Below are 21,523 nucleotides of genomic sequence, written 5' to 3'. Positions count from 1 at the left end.
CCCATGAACTCCCAGAAATAGCGAGCGGCAAGCTGTCTCTCCTGCGCTCAGTATTAGGTGTCTGCTGTGGAGATCAGTCCACATATTAAAATATTACCGCGTGCATTCCTTTAGTTTCAGCCTCGGAGAGAAGCGGGAAACAAGAGCTGATGACAAAGAGCACGAGCAAGTCACCCAATACTAATGATTTCCTGACAGACTCTCTCTTAAGCACACTTCTGGAAAACAATTTATTTCACCTCAAAAGAGAAACAGCGAGAGGACAACCAATTAGCATGATGTTTCTGCAACATTTCTAACTTTGAGTTGTTTTATTTTTTTACCTACTTGCCACTTTTTCTTCCCCGTAAATCTCTGTGTCCGTGTTTCTGTCTGCAGGAGAAGGCAGCTGAAGGAGAGCGTATATGGTGACAAGCTGCAGCAGTACAACACAGGAGGAGGTACGACCCCCCTCTTTATTTCTTTATCACGATACATAAAATATGTGTTAAAACAGTGTGTGTATTCAAGCTTTCTGCCTTTCTCCTCAGAGGTGACTCTGAGGCCAGACATGTTCAGTGGACCCACACCCACTGTGACCTTTCCCAGCCTTTCTGAGGGTCACAGTTCACCAGGGGTCAAGATCTACATTGACCCTTTCACCTACGAGGACCCCAATGAGGCTGTGCGGGAGTTTGCCAAAGAAATCGATCCCTCCTGTGTCAAAATAGAGGAAGTCATCGGATCAGGTAGATATTTTAAGTGCCTTCATGTGTTTGGTGACCCTTTCGCTTTCGTCATGTTGTTTCTATAAGCTGCTGAAAGATAATCTCAGCAAGGGAAAATCTGTATTTATTTTCAGATGTGTTGAATAACCATTGCATTCATTCAGTGTAAGCAAAATCAGTTGAAGGTTGAGATGAAAAAATAACCACAATCACAGCACTGCTATCCTCTACAAAGTGCCTCAAAACACAAGCTAGAAAAGCAAACCTTGGTTTATTTAATGAAACCAACCGCCATGTGAAGGAGCAGATCCTCTACAGAAAATTAATCAAATTTCTCAACTGTGCCAGACTTTAGTGTGAATGAGGAAGATCTGGAATCACACAATGCCAGTTTATTATTTTGCTTTATTTTTCCTTTGAAGTCAGGAGAGATGTTTTATTCATGTTGAAAACTTTCACAGGAATAAATTAAAACTGTCTTCATGCATTCTCTTTGGCTATCTGCACTCTCACTGTAAAAATGCTGTATGATGTTTGGCAAACAGAGAACGCTGAGAGTCCCAGGGCTGCTGGGGGGGGGGGGGGTATTTTGGCTATTGGATGAGAAAAGGAGAAAGGAAAAGAGGAAGGAAAGAAAAACAAGGAACACCTTTAAAGTATAAAGCTGAGTGTGAGTTATCATCCACTTCAGTTATCAGTCGTTGGGCTTCAGTATCGCGCAAAAGTCTTAAGCCACCCCTCATTTCACTGGAAAATAAATGCAGCAGTTTTATTGAAGTGTGTACAAACATAAAGGAAACTAGTCTAAGACAGCGGTCTCCAACCTTTTTTGCGCCACAGACCAGTTTATGCCCGACATTATTTTCACGGACCGGCCTTTAAGGTGGCGCAGATAAATACAACAAAATAAAACTAGTACCGGTACCGAAAAAAAAAGAAGATTTATTCATAACACACGTGAAAAGACCCAGGAAATCGAGTTAACGATAAAAACGATAACAAAATAACACTGAAAACCGATAAAAACCCTGAAAACCATACATTTCACACCTGAGCTTCAACTCTCGCAGCCTGGTACCAAACGACTCACGGATTGGTACCGGTCCGAGGCCTGGGGGTTGGGGACCGCTGGTCTAAGGAGCTTGGAAAGAAAAGCGTCTGGACTTCTTTAAGTTGCTTGAAGACGTTTCACCTCTCATCCGAGAAACTTCTTCAGTTCTAAAGTTTAGATAAAAACCTTAGAACACTGATCAGGGGGTCCTTTTTGCCTTTTGTGGGGGACACTCCCATAGGGCTTAAATCTGGGACTCTCCACCAAGAAGCTTCTCAGATGAGAGGTGAAACGTCTTCAAGCAACTTAAAGAATTCCAGACGCTTTTCTTTCCAAGCTCCTTAGACTGTGATGACCTGGATGACTGAGAACCTTCACAGACATAAAGGAAACTACAATATATAAGTCAAAAACACAGTTTGTACAATTCAAACAAGCTTGAAAGTCAATATTTTGTATGACCAACTTCATTCTTCAGCACAGACTAAACTTTCTTTTTTTCTTCCTTACACCGCTGAGTGAAATGCAACTCCAAAACCATGACTAAGCCTCCATTGTGTTTTATATGGTGGCTGTAGTAGCTGTACACACTCATTGTTGTACCTCTATTCTCATCCACTTCATAATAATGACATACAGCTTTTAAGAATGGCTTCTTTACCGTTTTTGACGTGGCTTTGGGAAACAGTGGATGAATCAATTGGGGGCCTGATGCATCTTTCAGGGTATCCACATTCAGATTGGATGAAGGGTTTGGGAGTTTCAGGTCCTAAATATGTGCCACTCTCTTTTTAAAGGCACAAAAGGTAGTTGGACAGTTGAGTCAAAAGCTATTTCAGGTAGGTGCGGGCAATTCCTTCGTTATGTCATTATCACTTAAGCAGATAAAGGTAGATAAGCAGATAAAAGGCCTGAAGTTGATTTGGAAGATTTTGCTGTAAACAGACAACATGCGGTCAAAGGAGCTCTCCATGCAGGTGAAACAAGCCATCCAGAAAAAAACCATCTGAGAAAGTGCTACAATATTAGGAGTGAGTGACCTGGAAGATAACAGTGGTGGATGATCGTCCACTAAATTTCCCCTTGTGGGACAATTAAAGGATTTTTCTAATCATTTCCATGGTGAAGAGGAAACCCCTTCACAACAGCCAACCAAGTGAACAACACTCTCCAGGAAATAGGCGTATCGATATCCAAGTCTACCATAATAATAAGACTGCATGAAAGCAAATACAGAGGATTCACTGCAAGGTGCGAGCCACTCATAAGCCTCAAGAATAGAAAGGCTAGATTGGACTAGCCTGCTAAAACCACTGAAAGCTGGTGCAGTAAAGGCCTGGCAGAGTATTAAAAAGAAGAAAACGCAGCATCTACTGATGTCCATGGGGTCAAGAAGACTTCAGGCTGTTATTACCAGCAAAGGCTTTTAAAACAAGTATTAGAAACTAACAATTTATTTTCAGGTATTTAATTAGTTCAGTTGCTTTTGACCTGCATTTGAAATGAAGCGATTGTGTTAAGTTCCTTACATTTTTATGCAATCTTTTTGTTCAACCCAAAGTGCATAAAGATACAACTTAAAATTCTTTGCTAAGTTGTCTGTTACTGGTTCATCCTTGAGTTACTTATGCTGGATAGGTCAAAGAAAAAAAGATTTCCTCCAAAAATGTTCAGGACTAGACTGAAAATGAGCCAAAAACCATCCAGTGTCCAAAGACAAATCCACAGAAAGCTGAGAAAATTAGTGCTCAAGACTACCTTAAAAAATCAAATATGACAGCTTAGAATCAAAATTTAAAGAAATGAATTGTAGCCCAAGACTTTTGCACATACATAGCCAAAAAAAAACTGATTATATAAGGATATTAGAGCTATGTATTTATGTTTACTACTGTTCTATCCCCCCAGAAAAAAATTGCATATATTTATTGTTTGTTATCAGGACGTCAGAAAAGGGACTCATAAGTTTTGGAGCCCTCACCCATTGAGGAAATATTTCTAAAAATATTTCAAAGTAATTCCTCCCCAAAATTAATCAGCAATTTCTATAACGCATTTATGAGTTTCAGTACAAGTGCAACTTTGGATATTAAGGCAAGGTGGGAAGCTGAGACTGGCACTCAAATCTCAGAGGACGCCTGGGAAGAGGTGTTCGGTGAAGCCCATCTCGTGACTCTGGGCTGTGGAGAGAATTCAAATGGAAGGTGGTCATGAGATATTTTAGAACCCCAGAGATAATGGCCAAAATGAAGCCTACAAATCCTGATACCTGCTGGCGAAATTGTGGTACTCATTTAGGAACCCACTCACATATATTCTGGTCATGCCCAAAAATCTGCTCATTTTGGAATAACATATTTAAAGTTCTCAATACAGTTTTCCAACAACCATTAACAAAAGACCAACAGTTCGCCATTTTAGGAGTATTACCAAATGGTTTTGCAGGAAACAGTAAAAAGTACCTCTTAAGAATCTTGCTTACAGCAGCACTAAAGTGTATTACTATTAAATGGCTGAATCTTGACCCACCTTCATATAATATGTGGATTGATAAAGTAAGAGAAATTTACCAGATGGAGGAAATAACATATACTCTGCGGATTCAGAGAGAGTTGTTTACTGAGCGTTGGCGACCCATACATGCTTTACTGTTTCAATAATTTAGCATAGGTCTGTTTCATTTTGTTCCTTCATGGCTATTAAGATTTTCACGTTTTTTAATATTACATAAAGTTTCTTTTTTGGGGGGGGGGTTTGCATCCCAGTTTTGTGTTGTTTCCTAATTGCAGTTCTTATTGTAATCTGTATTTCTGCACTGCGGTTCCTGTAACTGTCTTACTTGTGAACATTGCAATGTTTTAAATTATAATAAAATCTGAGTTAAAAAAAAGAAAAGAAAGAAAGACAAGGGACTCACACTCTGAGACACGACCAGTGTCTGTGTGACAGTTTTAAAGAAAGCGATCTGGAGCTGCAGCTAAATTTAATAGGATCTTTCTTCACTCATGCTCTGCCAGGTTTTCTGGAATTTGGTTACTCGTGTTTGAACAGTATTACTGACCGACAACTAGACAGACCGACGAATAAAGCAGAAGCACTGAAGCCAGCTACCTCTGCCTCACAGGAATAATAGTATACATTCTCTACCAGATGTTCAGGACTGTTGTTTGCTACAAGTAGATTTTTAAAGGTAATATTAATGCTCATTGATTTAGTGTTTTCAAAGGTTTATATGTTGATCATATTGGCATTATTTGTTTAGATCTTATATCACAGCATTAGACCCACAAAGGTTGGAGGTTCACTTTAAACTATCATTTGGTTAATGGGAGGGAAAGGAATATGGATTCTTCAATATTGCAAGTAAGGTGATAGTTCAGTATGGTGCTTTCTTGAAGATGGTTATTTTTGCAAAGTGGATTCAGATTTGAACATATATTAAGCTGATATGAATCATTTTTCACATTATTCAAGGTGTGAATGGGTATATGCCTGCTCCTGTTTGTCCTTTGTTTTAGAGCAAGATTGCATAGAGATGGACCGATCCGATATTACGTATCGGTATCGGTCCGATACTGACCTAAATTACTGGATCGGATATCGGAGAAAAATAAAAAATGTAATCCGATCCATTAAATATCACGAAAGCACCTCACAAAACTTGCAACACGCCGTAACTCACCTCAGAACGTTAGCACGTCGGAGCAGTATGCATCACGTGATAGAGCGGCTGTGGCATGCGGGACCTGTCGGTGGTCTGGATAGCATTTGGAGCTTCGCTAGCAACCCGGCATTTCATCTCCGACAAAGTTATCCCCGAGAGAAGTAAAGCAAGTGTGTAAGTCCATCTCTGAATGTTTGTAAAGCATTCCTGCGTTAAGCTTAACGAGCGACTGCCTCTCGCTCTCCGGCTGCTACTTCAATCATGAAACTGCTTAATGATCAGCTGATCGGCTTTTCTGTCGCAAGTCCGTGTCTCTTGTTTGCTTTTGGCCCACTTTGCACCAGAAAGAGGAAACCAGCGGCTGAACAACAGCAGCACGTTTAAGCTTGATCAGCTGTTGTTAGAATGTATTTAATATTACTTTCTACTCGAGGATCTTTTTCTACGTAGCTGACGCTGGTAACTGTGCAGGGGCGGATCTAGCAAAGTTTAGCCAGGGGGGCCGATAGGGCATTAACAGGGAAAAGGGGGCACAAAGACATACTTTTCTTTCTTATTCTCATTTAAAATGTCTCGCTTTTAATTATTCAATATTTATCTGAATCTTACACCCAAAGTTTTAATCTGATGTAAAATGTATAGAAGTCCATTACTGCATATAGTAACTGTTAAGTCTAATATACCCTAGTAAGCTATAGTACTTTTTCCTTTGGGAAGGTACCATCTGTGCAGTCTGCAATTTTGTTGAAGAAAGATGTTGAATCTATTTAATATTTCTTGAAAAATAATTGATTTCTGTGCATTTTTTTTCACACTGCATCAAATTAAGGTTGATTACGTCGATTAAGCATCATGAGGTGGAGCGTGAGGGGTGGTTCCCTATTTTTTATTTATTTAATTTTGTTGTTGCTGGGAGTTGGAACCCTATTAGTTAGGTTGCTTAATATTTACGCTAAGTACTCTTTAAAATACCAGAATAGGGAGGAAGGTGTAGGTTTGAGTTTATTAGATTGATCAGTATTGCTGAACTATGAAATTTTTTTTTTTTTGCATACAGGTATAACAGAATAGCTTTAGTGTAGTTGTTGTTTTAAACTTGAGTATGAACTTATACAAAATGCAGCAAGATATTTAAAAAAAACAGTTTTGTTGATTAAAAAACACTATATCGGATTCATATCGGTATCGGCAGATATCCAAATTTATGATATCGGTATCGGTATCGGACATAAAAAAGTGGTATCGTGCCATTTCTAAGATTGCATAAAACCTTTCTGGTCAAATTTCGTGAAACTTATTACTGTTTAATAATATATAAAAAATAACTGCCAGAGGCAGATGGTTGCTGTTACTCTCACATTTCAGCTCTTTTTGGCTTTTTACCCACTGCAACTGCAAGCGTAGCTGCTGTCAGCTCATATAAAGTGTTATTTTTTTATCTGACCTGGGTTCCCTGTCTGGACCATGGCGCTGCCTCTTTTCTGGTCAAGTGTGAGATGGAAAAGAAAGGATCACCTCCACCATGAATTTTAGCTGTGATGCCCCTGTCATTGTTAATGTTGTTACTATGTAACCAACCTTTTTAAATGGAACTGTTCATTTCAGCCAGCTGCCATCACAAGTGATGGGCAAAAACTGTGTAACCAGCAAGTAACCAAGACTTTTACTGAAGAAGAATTTTACTGAGTAGTCGAGTTTTCTTTCGGCACTTTGGTAAGTTGAATAGCTATCCTGCTATAATACAATTTGATTCTGTGAATACATTTTGTTAAAAAGTATAAAAGGTACATTTAATTTGTAGCATTCCCATATCCTTTACTAGAACGTGACCACAGAGAGTTGATCAGGTTCTATAAATCTAAACATTGACTGTGTGCATTTCATCCACAAATTTACATCTTTACAGCCAATATGTGATGTTAAGCATTTTATTGAAAATTAATTGAGAGACATTTTTTCATCTCCCTTGAGATGCTCTGCTAAACCTTAACTGTAGCCACCGTCAGCTTCTTGTAGTTTGTTGGCCATGACAACTGACACACTTATCAATTGCCCAATTACTTTTTAACCTTTGAAACTGAGGGCGTGTTAATCAATGCAACACATTTGTTGAAGTCCTGGAATTAAAGCTAAATGTCTGCACTTTAATCTTTCTATATTTTTTGGATTCAACAGTAGTGGTATATGGAGGCAAAAATGCAAAATTTCTTATAGACCTAAGTCTGTTTCTTATTGGTCATAATTTATGGTCAACAAGAAACAGGAGTAAAACGTTATTCTTCAGATCTTACACTTTGATTCTCGTTACTTATTCTTCTTTTGACCAAAACCAATCACACTCAAAGCGATTGAGCTCACGGTGTTAAAGGTTGTGAATTAGAACTGCTGCGAGTATGTGCTGTGGGCTTTGGTCTGTTGAGGTACTCTGAGAGGCTTTTGGTAATCCCTCCCCCGTTTCTCGGTTTATTTCCCTCAGTGAAAGGGTTTCTCACCTAAGCCAGAGGTGACAGAGGAGGGCTGAAAACTGCAAGGAGGGAGGAGAAAATATGAGCCCGAGTAATATGAGATGGGCACCTTGAACCCTCAAACGGGCGGATCTCTACCTTTCTAAGTGATAGTGAAAGTTTATCCATAGCTGTTTGCCTTTTGTTTTTAATCTGTGTATTTCTTTGATACTTCCTCCTATGTCGAGCTCCCTCTGTGATTCAGCCCCCTCTGGAGTTTCACTTTTGTTTGTGTATAGCGAAATGCTAAACAAAGAACCGAAAGGGGGGTGGGCTGGGGGGCGGGGAGGAAGCAGAACAACAGATTGAGCAGGGAAGATAAAAGAAGAAAGCACCCCGAGGAGATAATAAAAATATCTCACCTTACTCCCTCATCCTCTCCCTCTGCGATAACACCCTCTCCTTTCCTCCTTTTGTATTACTATCACTGACACTGTAGGAATTGTCCTTCACAAAAAGCACTTTACTTGACTGAAGACAAATCATGAAACTCTTAAATTTATAAAAGGAAGTAGCAACCATATCTCATCTGACACTTCTTTACTAAGCAGCATACTTAGATATAATGTAGACCCAAGAATGTTTATAATACAGACTAAATCTTTCCTTTGATTTTCCCGTCATCTCTTTGACCTCGTTTTTTTTCCGAAGAGCGGTGACATGTCATCTGACATGGCCTCTCTTGGAGAAAAAACCCCATCCTTCCATCCCTTCTCCCTGCCTCGTCCTTATTATCATTGCCTGCTCATAACCACCCCTTGCGCTTTTCATAACAGCCCTCTCTCTGTCATCCCCTTCCCGTTCATTTTTTCTCTCCCTCTCCGTCTGTGCGTCGACTGGTTTACAGTGGTGACAGTAGATAGTTTTTAATGAGCAGTAAGATGTGGAGCAGAGATCACAGTGAGACAGGATGGCACAGCCTGGCATCCAATTCCCATTACTCATCCATTATTCACACACCGATTTTTATCTCTGGGATGAGGACTTTCATTTTGAAGTGACATTCAATTTTCATGTCCCCAATCAGCATAAAGCTGCATTTATTTTGACAAAAGACATCTGTGTCACAGAAAGGGAATTTTTTGCGCAAGGAACGAGTTCATTGAAGTTACAACCAGTTCGGCTTCCTTCACAGCAAAACACAAAGAAAACCGTAATGAGAGACACGTGAACTATTGAACCTCAAATCTATAGGTTACGCTTGATCTCCTACTGAATTTGAAAGTTTACTCACTTCCAAAGAAATAAACAGTCTCTAATTTTTATGGTAGTTTAATTTTAATCGAGAAACTAAAACAAAAACAAAACAAAACTATACGAGGAATAGAGCATGAGGGAGAACACAACAAAGGGCAAGACTGAGACAATATGTACACACAGACGATAACGAGGGAACAGCCAGCAGAGATCAACTGAAACTAATTACAAATGACAAGACAGGGGAAGTAGAGATGAATACAAAGCACAAGAGACGAGAGGTCATCAAAATAAAACAGGAAATGACATAACAGACTAAAAGAATCTCATTTCACAGTAAAAAAAAAAAAAATCAGATATATTGTTATAATGCTAATGTGCAGCACATACTCATGCACAAAAAGCATGAAGTAAACACTCTGTTATTAAAAGTTTTATTAAAGGTAAAATGAATCTCCTTTCCGTATTTTGTTATTATTTGTTGCATTTGCTTGTATTTTCTTACTCCACCTTGGTGACTTGTTGTGAACTGATGTTATGTTAAAAAAAGAACATGAATTATTTTCCTTTGTTCCAAACACTTTGGAAGCACAGCCTTTCGGCAGGTCATTTACTGAGGGTGGGACTCTATAAGAAGTGTATTGTATTTATTTCTGCTGTAGTGAGTATACAGAGGAAGGAAAATTGTAGTGTTTCGGCCATCGCTCCGCTCTGTTATGGAGGTGCTACACAGTATATCTTCAATAAAGCAATGCAAAAACTAATTTTTAAATGCTGAAGGGATTAGCAGAAAGAATAATCATGTGACTTGTGAAACCTGGTTGTTTCAAAAGTCACAATAAGGAAGTGTAAAACAAAAAAAAACAAAAAGAAAAAAGACGCATTGTTAACGTTGTTATAGTTTATAGTTCATTATGACACGTGACTGATGATGGGGTCAAAATGTTTTTACATTTCTTTTAAACTCTAATGAAAAGGCAAACCTGATACGGCCTTAGCAGCGCACTATTTCCATCCAGCACTTTAACCCGGGCCGACTTTATTTACCTGAGAGATTATATTTGAGGAATATGTGCAAAACCGAGTATCCAAGCAACAACGGTGGCACTGTCCCTTTTATCTTGTTTGCCACCTCTGCTACACAACCTTTCCTCACCCTTGAGCGGTTATTGAGGGGATCCAATTTTTGTTGTTCTTTCATTTTGAAAAAAATAAAAAAATAAAATAAAATAAAAAATAAAAAGTGCCCTTGAGCAAAACCCCTCGACCTCAATCTAATCCGGTGAAGCTGCTCAGTGACCATCAGTATGACAGCGAGGGTGCAGATGGCAGCTTTTCAGCTTTCAGTGTTTGTATGTTTAACTTGCACTCCGTCACACACACGGCTCTCTAAGTCATCCAATTGAAAAGAAGAATGTGCTCAGTATGAACTCGAGCCTGTTTTTTTTATTTTTTATTTGAGCCCCGTTTTACATTATTAATGGGATTCAAATGCAGTAATTTAGTATCCCATTTTATTGGTAAATCATTTATTTAAGAGCTCAAAATTAAGGAATACTTTAGTGCACATTTTTTGTCCTGTTGGGGAAAAAAACGGAATTTGCTTTAATTTGACTCCTTTTATATTTTCAGGCGAGTTCGGTGAGGTATACAAAGGTCGCCTGAAACCTGTGGGGAAAAAAGAAATCCCTGTGGCCATCAAGACCCTGAAGGTGGGCTACTCTGAGAGGCAGAGGAGGGACTTCCTGTCAGAGGCCTCAATCATGGGCCAGTTTGACCAACCAAATATCATCAGACTGGAGGGTGTGGTCACCAAGAGCAGGCCTACGATGATAATCACAGAGTTCATGGAGAATGGAGCACTGGACTCATTTCTCAGGGTAACTGCTACACTTTAGACCACTTTCAGGATCGGGTCATTTAAAGGTTTGATTAAGGTTCCAATGAGGGGAAATTCCCAAGGAATAAGGAGTGCGACCGCACAGCTACTGTCCAGAGAGGGTCGATGTATTTAACCATTAATATAAACTGCATCAACCCCGACATAGCCAAGCTTACTAAAGTTTAATAATTAAGGCTTACGACACTTTTCTCCAACGTAAACAGGAGAAATATAACTGAAAAGAGGGAAAAAAGGCTTTCCACACTTACAGCAAGTTTTTGCCTAGCGACTCTAAGAACAACCATCACTTGTCTGGACAGCACTGCTCAGCAGCTCAAGGTGCTAATGGTGTGGTTGGTCAGGTTCAGTTCCCAACCATTTATCATCTAGAACTCAACATGATGCTTAAGAAAAATGAAGATAACATCACCTTCAGCCTGACAGGAAGAAACACACGATTTACAGTCTGAAATACAAATGATAAAAATTACGATTGAGCATCACACATTGACATGGTACAGTATTATATCACATGCTTTTGGGATATTTAATACCTCTACCAGATCTGGATCTGTTCATTTATTAGGCATACCTAATAAACCGGTAACTGAGTATAGGCACCTTCACCTTCGGTTCAAACTAAATAACCAAACAGAGCAACAGTTGGAGAGAGGACTGTAAGTTTTTGAAGAAATAGACACAAAGACAGAAATAGCCTCCTGCGCTTCCCTTTCTCCTCTCTTCCTTCCTGTGCTCTTTCCGCCTCATCCTGCCAGCCTGACTGTCTGTCAGTCTGTCCGTCTCTTTGATCCTGCCCTCCTTTTGAGGCGCCTCTAAAAACAGAAAGAGAAACTCTTTGATGTTTGGTTCTCACAGCGTGACCCCTTTTGACTCAGAAATCACCCGATGACTCATGCACACACACATACACAGACACACACATTCACAAACACAATGATCGATCTTCCTGGTGTTGCTGTCCTAGCGTGACCATCTTGGAGGCACAAGACCCAAAAGATCAATGCCGTGTGTGTGTGAGTGTGCCTAGAAGAAGGTCTTTGCCTGCAGAGGATTAGGCTAGAGGAGCATCAAAGGTGAGGTTTGATGCGCAAAGTGAATTAAAAGACACACACACACCTTCGACTGCAGAGATGTCAGTGGGGGATGTCAGTGATGTTTATAAGAAACAGAGACAGCCTGGCCCAGAGGTGAGGTAGCAAAAAGGCAAATATTTTGAGTTTTATCAAAAAATGTTTCATAAATCCAACAAAGCCTCCAGCAGCTCTAAACAGGAACTTTCTTAACTTTCCAAGCCACCTTTGTATAGTCTTGGTCAACTTGCTTTTGTTCTTTTCTTCTCTCTTTCTTTTTTTTGTACTTCTTTTTCTTATTCAGTACTATGCAAAAGTCTAGAGCGACCCTTCATTTCTTCATATTTTTTTATTCCAAGGAGACTGACTTTCTTTAAATGTTTCCAAGCAGTCTTGAGCAATGGCTTTCCAGACTTTCTGAAGGTCTTCCAAAGTTTTTTTTCTTTGGACATTGGCTGCTTTTTCATTCATTTTCAATCCAGTCCTTCCACCTGCCCATTTTCACATGAATGTTTGTTGTAACTCTGAATTAACAATCATTAGGAATAAAAAGGAATCTACCTCAAGGAATAAAGCACTGTTTTGTCCACACATGACATGCAGCTGGGCAAATAACCAACTTTAAATGATGTCTATAGGCAATTTATTATTAGCAGCTTGTCACAAAAACACATCATTTGTTCCAATTTCTTTATTTGAGTCTGCGAAGAATGCAGACCGTTCTTATTCCTGACGATTTGTCAGGTCCCGAGGCATCCCATAGAAACGCAAAAGGTACTCTTCTGCGTCCCTTTGATATGCACCGGATTGTGGATGGAATTCAATAGAATGACACTCCTGGTGGTAACCCACGCTCCAGCCGTGTATTCCAGCCCAAACCCAACCTTAATCCTAACTCTAACCATAGCCTTATCTCTAACCTTAACTACGGTCTTAATTGTATCAGATAGTGTTTTCTAAATCAATTAATCATGAGAAAGTAAAATAAAGGTACATGTGTAGATTCATTCCCAAGCGGTTGTCATGTTTCCTGACATTTCCGAACACACACACACACACACACACACACACACACACACACACACACACACACACACACACACACACACACACAATATGTTACATTTTGGGATGAGAACGTGTTGGAAGAATGCCAAGAAATGATAAGAAAAAAATCCTGCAAAGACCTGACACAGGACCTGAGAGATGCATCTGCTGATCCATCTGCTGTTTAATGAAGCCTCATCAGAAATAGTCTCAGTGGAAGGGTGGCTGTCAAGAAGCCATTGTTAAGGATGGGAAGCAGGGAGAAAAGGTTCTGCTAAATTACACCAGAATTGGACTGAAAATCAGTGACAACAGGTCTTACGGATGATGATGAATCCAAATTTGAAAGTTTTAGTTCAAATCCTTTGGGGTCATTATCTCACAGTGTGAAATGCTTTGTGGCAACTGTTGTCATTTGGTGCTATGTAAGTAAACCTGAACTGAGAATGAATTGAGATCCTCATCAGTATGTACCAAGGAGGTCAGGAATGAGACACAGCAGTGAGTGTCTACAGCCATCTGTGAAATACTGACTTTGACACAATTTGGGGCTGCACTTCAGTCAGTGAAATGCAGCCACCATCCCATACTATTTATACACTATCTGATTGGCAACAGCTTCATTTTTGACTATGACAATGACCTCAAACACATTGTCAATGCAGTAAAGGCATAACTGGATAGAAAAACACACAATAAACACTATCAGTCATGGATTGGCCTCCCCAGAGCCCGGACCTCAACATTATTGAAGTAGTGTGGGATCATCTTTACAGAGATCAGAACAAAATGCAGCCAACATCCAAAGAGGAGCTTTGAATGTCCTAAAAGAAGCCTGGAGAAGTATTCCTGGAGATGACTTGAAGAAATTACGAGAAGGTTTTTATAGAGTTTGAGTATTTGGCTATTAGACCTCAGCTGAAGCTACAAAGTAGAGCAGGGCCCAATGTTGCTAATAGGACAGGACCTCCTGGAATTTACATACAGGTGGTGGCAGAGAGGAAGCAGATGGAGATTTTGAGTTTCTGAGGAGACTTGTCACATGAATGAGAGTCTGAAAGGCACTATGGCAGAGAAGCATTGAGTCAAAGGCTGATTGGCTAGCAGAAGACGTGCAAAAAGAAAATGCTCAGAGTGATGATGACAGAATTAAGTTTGAAAGCGTGGAAAAGCCGAAGTGATGTAAAGAATAGACTAGCAGCCTGAACACTCAGGAATGCAGACAGATGAATGTGAAAAGCTTTTCCTTATTGAACTTCAGCATAAACTGCATTTCAGGCTGTGATAAACAATAAAGGTGGTCGTGCACCTTGTTTGCTTAAATTTATTTTAAACTAGCTGACATCCAGCTACATCTGACGGCAAAAAGGCTTTGTAGAATTTCCAGCTGTCTACTTTGTATTGGTCCAAAATGCCTGCTGTAACACTTTTATCACAGCGTTTCAATTAACTCTTTTCAGGGTGGTTTTCACACATGCACTGCTGCCCTGAACTTTTCTGTTCGTCACCCGACTGTGAGCTCCGTGTGGGGAAAAAAGCTAATATCCCACATGGTCACAGTAAACAGTCTTGAACCCTGCAGATCCTTTGTACAAAGTCTATGTGATGTTCAAGAGAAGAGTGCAGGTAATAATCTGGAGTGGTTATCTTGTTTCCTGCCTCTTGCACACCCTTTCCAGGACAACTATCTAAACCAAACGGGGCATCTGAAGTTTAAAAAAGCATTTGAAGGGAACTCTCTACGGTTGTGTGCCGCATGTGAGGAAGGTCAACTGCAGATCACTGCCCAGAGTTCATGTGTGAAAAATAGCTTAGTAGTAAAAGCATTTGTTATATTAGTGTTGACACAGTTTGCAATTTCTTGGTCCCTTTTTCAGAGTTTTTTTTAATTACCGTTATTTATTGAAGGATAGTCGTCCTTTGAGTATATCACATTTACACACCTGGAAGCTGCAAATTTTAACCACAGTCTGACTTGCTGGGCTCTAGGGGGTTAAAGGCCTTTCCTAAGGGCACCACAGTGGTTGTAAGGAGGGAAGGTCAAAGGGATTCATTTTCACTCTTCCACCTCGATCTTAGCCTTCCGGTCATAAACCTGTTTCTGTAACCTTCTGGCCAACACGCAGCAGGAAGTGTGCTTGAAGATTTTAGTGTGTCGGTGTATGCAAAGTTATTAAAATAGAAGTAAGAAGCAATAGTTGGGTTTCAGATGCTGTATTTTAAGCCTGTGCCAGCCTCTGCCAACACGAACACAGTATGAGCAAAGAAGTGAAAGCAGAAAATGGAATCTTGCAAAAGATTAAGTTCAAGTTTTTTCTTACTTGCATCATCTTGATCAAATTCTTTTTATGCAACTGTAACACAACGTACCACATTTACACACCATCATCTGTGCTGCAAATAGGGAAGGGGATGGGGGGGTAAAAAATGTTTTTCTCTTATGACATTTTCTGTGAAGTGGTAATAAATCTTCTTACCTGCAAGATTCTTTCTAAAGCACTAAAGTGAAAAAACCTGATAATGGAAAATAAGAATAATCCTGTCGGTTCATGGTTTCACAGCAAAATGATGGGCAGTTCCCAGTGATCCAGCTGGTTGGTATGCTGAGGGGCATCGCATCTGGAATGAGGTACTGAGACTCACACCCAGACGCACACACACACGCGCGCGCACACATACCCACTACAGAAATCCATTTTACTATAAAGATGGAGAAGAAACTTTTCCTAATCTTTCAGACATGGGTATGAGGATTTAGATTTCTTTTGGCGATATCAGTTCTTTCAGATGTTGAGATTTCATGTGGTGATATTCGTGCTGTCTGGTCATGTGCATCAGCAGCTTGAGATGCGCTGTCTCCACATCCTGACGACTCTGCACGGACACATACATTGATATGAGCACATAAACACATGCAACCTCCGCTATACGCTGCATTTGAATCCACTGGTAAAACTGCAACTTTTCAGCTTGGCAGACTGACAAATGCTCACACACACACACACACACACACAAACTCACGCACACTAGAGCCTATCTGTGTTAAATGCAGGCTGTGATAGCACAAAAACATGTTACTGTATACATTAAATCCTATTCCTGTTTTATCGAAGGTAGCTGGCAGTGATAACATGCACTCACAGGCAAACACACACACACACACACACACACATAACTCTAAATCCCATTACCTTTTTATAGTAGCCTAGGTAGCTGGCTACAGATAACACAAATTCATACAATAACTCCTGTTGATGTTACAGGTACCTGGCGGAGATGAGTTATGTTCACCGGGACCTGGCAGCTCGAAATATCTTGGTTAACAGTAACCTCGTGTGTAAGGTGTCTGACTTCGGCTTATCACGTTATCTGGAGGAGGACACCTCCGACCCCACCTACACCAGCTCGCTGGTACGTAAGCTAAAAACACACTAACGCTTCCTTCTGCATTCCTTCATTCTGCAGACCAAAGGTGGGCAAAATGTTTGTTGCAGTGGTAGCTTTTCTTTACCAGGATTCTGGCCTGTTACTCACATTTATTAAAAGGTAAAAAGATGCACCACTTAAGAACTTTGGTCTGCCACAGTTTAACACACAGAAAATGAAAAGTCTCTGGATTGGTGAAAATGCAAATTTTAACCATTTTACAAGTAGGTCAATCATTTTAAAATAAAGTTTTCAGTTCAGTTCTGTCATTAAGAACTACCAAACATTTCTTCCCTTTAAATAGATTTCAGTATATTGATACACTCAATATACACATTATTAGGTACACCTACCTAGTACCTCTTTTCCCTTCACAACTGCATTCATTCTTCGTGGCACAGATCATGTTGTTAGCGTCAAATTCTGACCGTACTATCTGAATGTTGCAGCAGAATTTAGGATTCATCAGACCCGGTGCCATTTTTCTAATCTTGTGCGTTGTCCAATTTTGGCAAGCCTTTGTGAATTGTAGCCTACCACGTTCAGAGTCACCTAAATGCATGTTTACTTGACCATGTCTTCTAATGCCTAAATGCATTGCACTGCTGCTGTGTAATTGGCTGATTAGGCATTAGGTTGTGTTGATGAGCCGTTGAACAGGTGTACCTAACAAAGTGGCAAGTGAATGTATATAGAATATGTAGGAAAGGGATACGATTTTTCCTATCCAAACCATAGTGGTTTCAATTTGTAGTCCATTTGTAGTCCAAGTACTGTCGACCAATTATATTTGGCAGTCAGAACTTTCTTTGTCATTACTCATCTACCTTATAGAGGCCTTTATATAAAATGATTGAAATGTATTTTCCATATATATACATACTTTTATATGTTCAGCAATTTGACTGTGATATGTGTTGTTTCCTACACACTTATCTGTGTGGTGCAGCCAGTCTGGAATCTTAATTAAGACTAAACTGATAAAGGCCGGATTGAAGTTTGTCCTGCGGGTGGTGAGTTGGACATTTTAGAAAGACTCAGCTTGTCAGATCGCCGGTTTGTCACACCGATTTTTTTATCAATCTAAGCCGGACTTCACGGGCCCGCTGCCGTACCTCAGCTCATCTGTGCTTTGAGCTGAATGTTAATACTTTAAATTAAAATGTGCTTGACTGATTACATTAAACATGTTGTCACACACTGCTTGAAGGTAACAATTTGTGTTATTTGTTTCTGCCGCTTCTCACTCGTCCCTGTGGTTGTGACTGTACTCACAAGCTGCCAAGTAGCTTGCTCACTAATAAAAACTATGTTGAGCCACTCATGATGTTCATGTTACAGTTTAGATGCCTTTGCACACAAAAACGTTCACTGAGTCTTTTTTTTTTTTATATCCCGCCAGTCCTGCATTGGCCATTATCCTATAGACCTATAGGCATAGACCTGGCCGTTCATATTGTTCACACATGTTAACCCTGAGGCAGATAAAAATTCAATTATAAGCTTAAGAGATCATAAATTTAAAACATAGCGTGCAGACAAATGAAAATTCACCGCCTCAACATATCCTGCTGACATATCCGGCAATATTTTGAACTCGCAATGAAAAATCAGAGTACTGTACTCCATGGGAAGAATAAAGATTCAGGCTATCCTATTGGGAAACAAATATAATTCATAATTTAACCCTCTGAGGTCTAAAAACGGATTTATGCTTTTGTGTTAAATCTACAATGCAGGTATGTTGTAACTGCAAAACCCTCGACAGATGTGTAATGTACTTACACGTAAATGTAAGGACTATTGTGATTGGCCTGTTCAGTACCGTTGATTCATCCTGTGCATCCAGCTACGTTTTCTCTGCACTTTTTGAGTTCATTAGTGAGAAAACTAATAATCAGAGCCTCAACCTCACAACCTGACTCACAAGTCAAGAGTGGGCCATGGGACAAGGACATGAACACTAGCACTTTGGTTGTAGGAGACTACATTGGTTGCATCGTTAACTGGACCAAGAAGAAGTCTAAATTAGTTTTAAATCTTCATCAGTGATGTCACTGACTTAAACTTTAGCTCCTGTGAATCAAAAATATGTACGTTTTGTTTTTATTTCATTGCTTTCCAAGGTCTTGTTAATCAGGGAACAGATTAATTTTGATACATCAAAAACTATTCACATTATTTTTCCAAATAAAAATTCTGTTTTAGCCTTTCCAAGGGAAGGGTACAGCCTGGGAGTATTTTTGAATCTCCTTAAACAAAAACAACGTGACTCAGTGGGCTCACTTGTGTTTGCTTGCATCTATCTGTCGTGAAACACAGTGTTACCTCCTTACTAGGATAACACAGATTTGACAAGAAACAACAGGAAAACTAGATTAAACTGAAACACGCAAAGAAATAAATCCAAACCAATATTCAAAATGCAAACAAAACCCAGAGCACAAAACTAACCAGAATTAAAGACTAAAGTAAATACAGAGATCTAGGACCAGGGTGGGGTTAAAGAAAAGTTTTTGCTTGATGGATTAAATACACACTGCCTTAAACTCGTGTCGCTTGCCTGACTTAAAAAGGAGTCTATTAAAAAGAAATGTTTGTCTTAAGCATTTCCTTTAATATATTAAATTTGATACAGCAGCCAAACCAGCATATGGTAATGCATCCTTTTATCCTGGATTTCACTCAGCAGTCAGAAGGAAGAAGTTTTTGTTTACGCACTACTTTGTCTTCATTAGAAAAGACAACAGCAGGCAGATGTGGATTTGTCTACGTGAAGCAGGTGGATGCTATCAAGCATCTGCTTTGTCTACACTTCCACACTCGAGAACAAAAAAAAAGTAGGAAAATTCATGTTGCCTGCCCTCAAATTTCCCCTCAAATTTGTCATTTTTCTTTCTTTTTTTTAACACACGTGTGCATAATGCACAGTTTTCAACACCGTGTCTGATAAGAGACTTCAGCTAAGAACTATGTGACGAATACGTAAGCAGAACTATCAGGTATAAAGCTACAAATCCTTTTTTCCTTCCCTACTGCCCTTAGTTATTTATTTCCTTCTTTTCTTCCCCCCCCTTTTTTTTTCTCTCAGGGAGGTAAAATCCCCGTGAGGTGGACGGCACCAGAGGCGATCGCCTACAGGAAATTCACATCAGCTTCAGATGTCTGGAGTTACGGGATCGTCACCTGGGAGGTGATGTCATATGGGGAGAGACCTTACTGGGACATGAGCAACCAAGATGTAAGTCACCACCTGCTTGCCTGAGAGAGGGCAAAAGAGAGAGAAAGAGACTCGTAGTTTGAGTTCTCACTGATGTCTGCGGCTGTAAAATATCGTGTACGTCTGCTCCAGCACGTGTGTGTGGCGTTCGGGGGAAGTGCTTGTTTGTTTCCTCCGTCACAGCAGGGCGTCTGCATGTCTAGGAAACACACATGGAAAATGAGGACATCAATTTAAGTGTCACAGAAATGTTTGTTCCATGAAAATCAGACCAAAAGGCAAAGGATTTTTTTTTCTTTCCTGGGATTTTCTTCTGGGAATATTTCATGGTAGTGACAGCTTTATTCCAATTACCTTCACAGTGTGAGCAATTTGCCGCGGCATTTCTTTACCTTGCCCTCTCCTTGTGTCTCGTCATATCACACTGATGTTTATTAAGTGTTCTGAGATCATTCATCCTGCCGTAGTCAGTTCACATTTACTGGTTTTGTGTTAAAAATGGTAACACTTTATCATAATATATATTCACACCATAACATAATAGTGGAGCTTGTGAGTAGTTGTGCATAAAGCAAACTGCAATGACAACCATAAGTGATGCAGGACACAAACACCTTTCACTACCACCCAACCCGTCGTCTTATTTGAATCTGTTTTAAAATCTGTTTTACCGTCATCACAGCTGTCAAAATAATGACTCTGGATTCAGTATTTGTTAACCATTTATACCTTTACAGTAACCATTCAGATAACAGACCAGTTAGCCAATTAGGAAATATCATTTCACCTCATTTTATTGTTGCTTTTTTAAACCGTAAAGGAGTCCTATTATATATTTAATGGTTATTATAAAGTGGTGCCAGAAACACGTGTACTTTCTTTAGGGTGAGAATTCAATTTATTTATTTATTTTATTTGTATTTATTTATTTATTTTCTTGCCTGTCCCGTTTGGCTCTTTTGCCATCAGAATTATTGTCTAAAGGCGAAGAAAGATGCCCAACGGATTTACTTTACCAAATGGTCCATCCCAGCCTTGCCGTATTGGTCTATTTGATTCACCTTTTATTGTTTATTTTATTTTCACTTGTTAAATACGGGACAGACTTGACTGGGGAAAAGAAAGGGAAAGAAAAACAGCGGAGAAGAGGGACGGGGATAAAGGGCAAAAACAACAAAAAACAACAAAAAAAGCAGACAAAAAATACATATATCAATCACCTGGATCACCTGTTGAGAAAGAAAAAAGAGAGAACAAGCAGAAGAAAAAAAAGAGCAACATAATAAACAACATCACGATGATCTATGGGAATGTAACAGTAAATACTAAATATTAAACATTATTGTGCAGCACGAGAATTCAATTTAACTGTAAAACCCTAAAGGGGATGCAGTGCAGTCCATGAAAATGAAGGTTCCACAACACTGGACTGCTGACGTTTTTATTTTTAAGTTTCTGTTCTGAGAAGAAACATGATGTGCAGATTATAGTTACAGCACTAAAACCCACTTCAAATCACTGAAGCTTTAAATCCAAATTCTAGCTTTCTCAAATGATATATCTAATGACTTTGACACAAAGGAGGCTGGGGATTTTACAAGCTTCCAGTTTCGCTCGAGTCAAAACTTTAAAATACATTTTATTGCCGCAGAAAATCTGCCAAGCAGCTTCTAGTGTGTTTATTACCCCAGGTAAATATCTTCAATCAGCACCTTCTTAACTCTATTTCAGGAA

General features: G+C 39.5%; 1 protein-coding gene across 3 annotated transcripts in view; it reads left to right on the top strand.

The window, feature by feature from the left end:
- LOC309691857 (ephrin type-B receptor 1-like) overlaps window positions 1–21,523 on the top strand; it is a 133,867-nt gene that overhangs the window by 101,052 nt on the left and 11,292 nt on the right. For all 3 annotated transcript variants that reach the window (XM_082509852.1, XM_082509854.1, XM_082509853.1), the window contains 6 exons: window positions 379–440; window positions 531–728; window positions 10,756–11,003; window positions 15,705–15,772; window positions 16,407–16,554; window positions 19,661–19,810. In XM_082509852.1, the coding sequence (XP_082365978.1) occupies window positions 379–440; window positions 531–728; window positions 10,756–11,003; window positions 15,705–15,772; window positions 16,407–16,554; window positions 19,661–19,810 (874 nt within the window). The remainder of the gene's footprint in view (window positions 1–378; window positions 441–530; window positions 729–10,755; window positions 11,004–15,704; window positions 15,773–16,406; window positions 16,555–19,660; window positions 19,811–21,523) is intronic.

This window comes from Aulonocara stuartgranti (assembly GCF_965226115.1).
Source record: "Aulonocara stuartgranti genome assembly, chromosome: 17".
Classification (NCBI taxonomy): domain Eukaryota; kingdom Metazoa; phylum Chordata; class Actinopteri; order Cichliformes; family Cichlidae; genus Aulonocara; species Aulonocara stuartgranti.
This window is presented reverse-complemented; position numbering and strand designations above follow the sequence as displayed.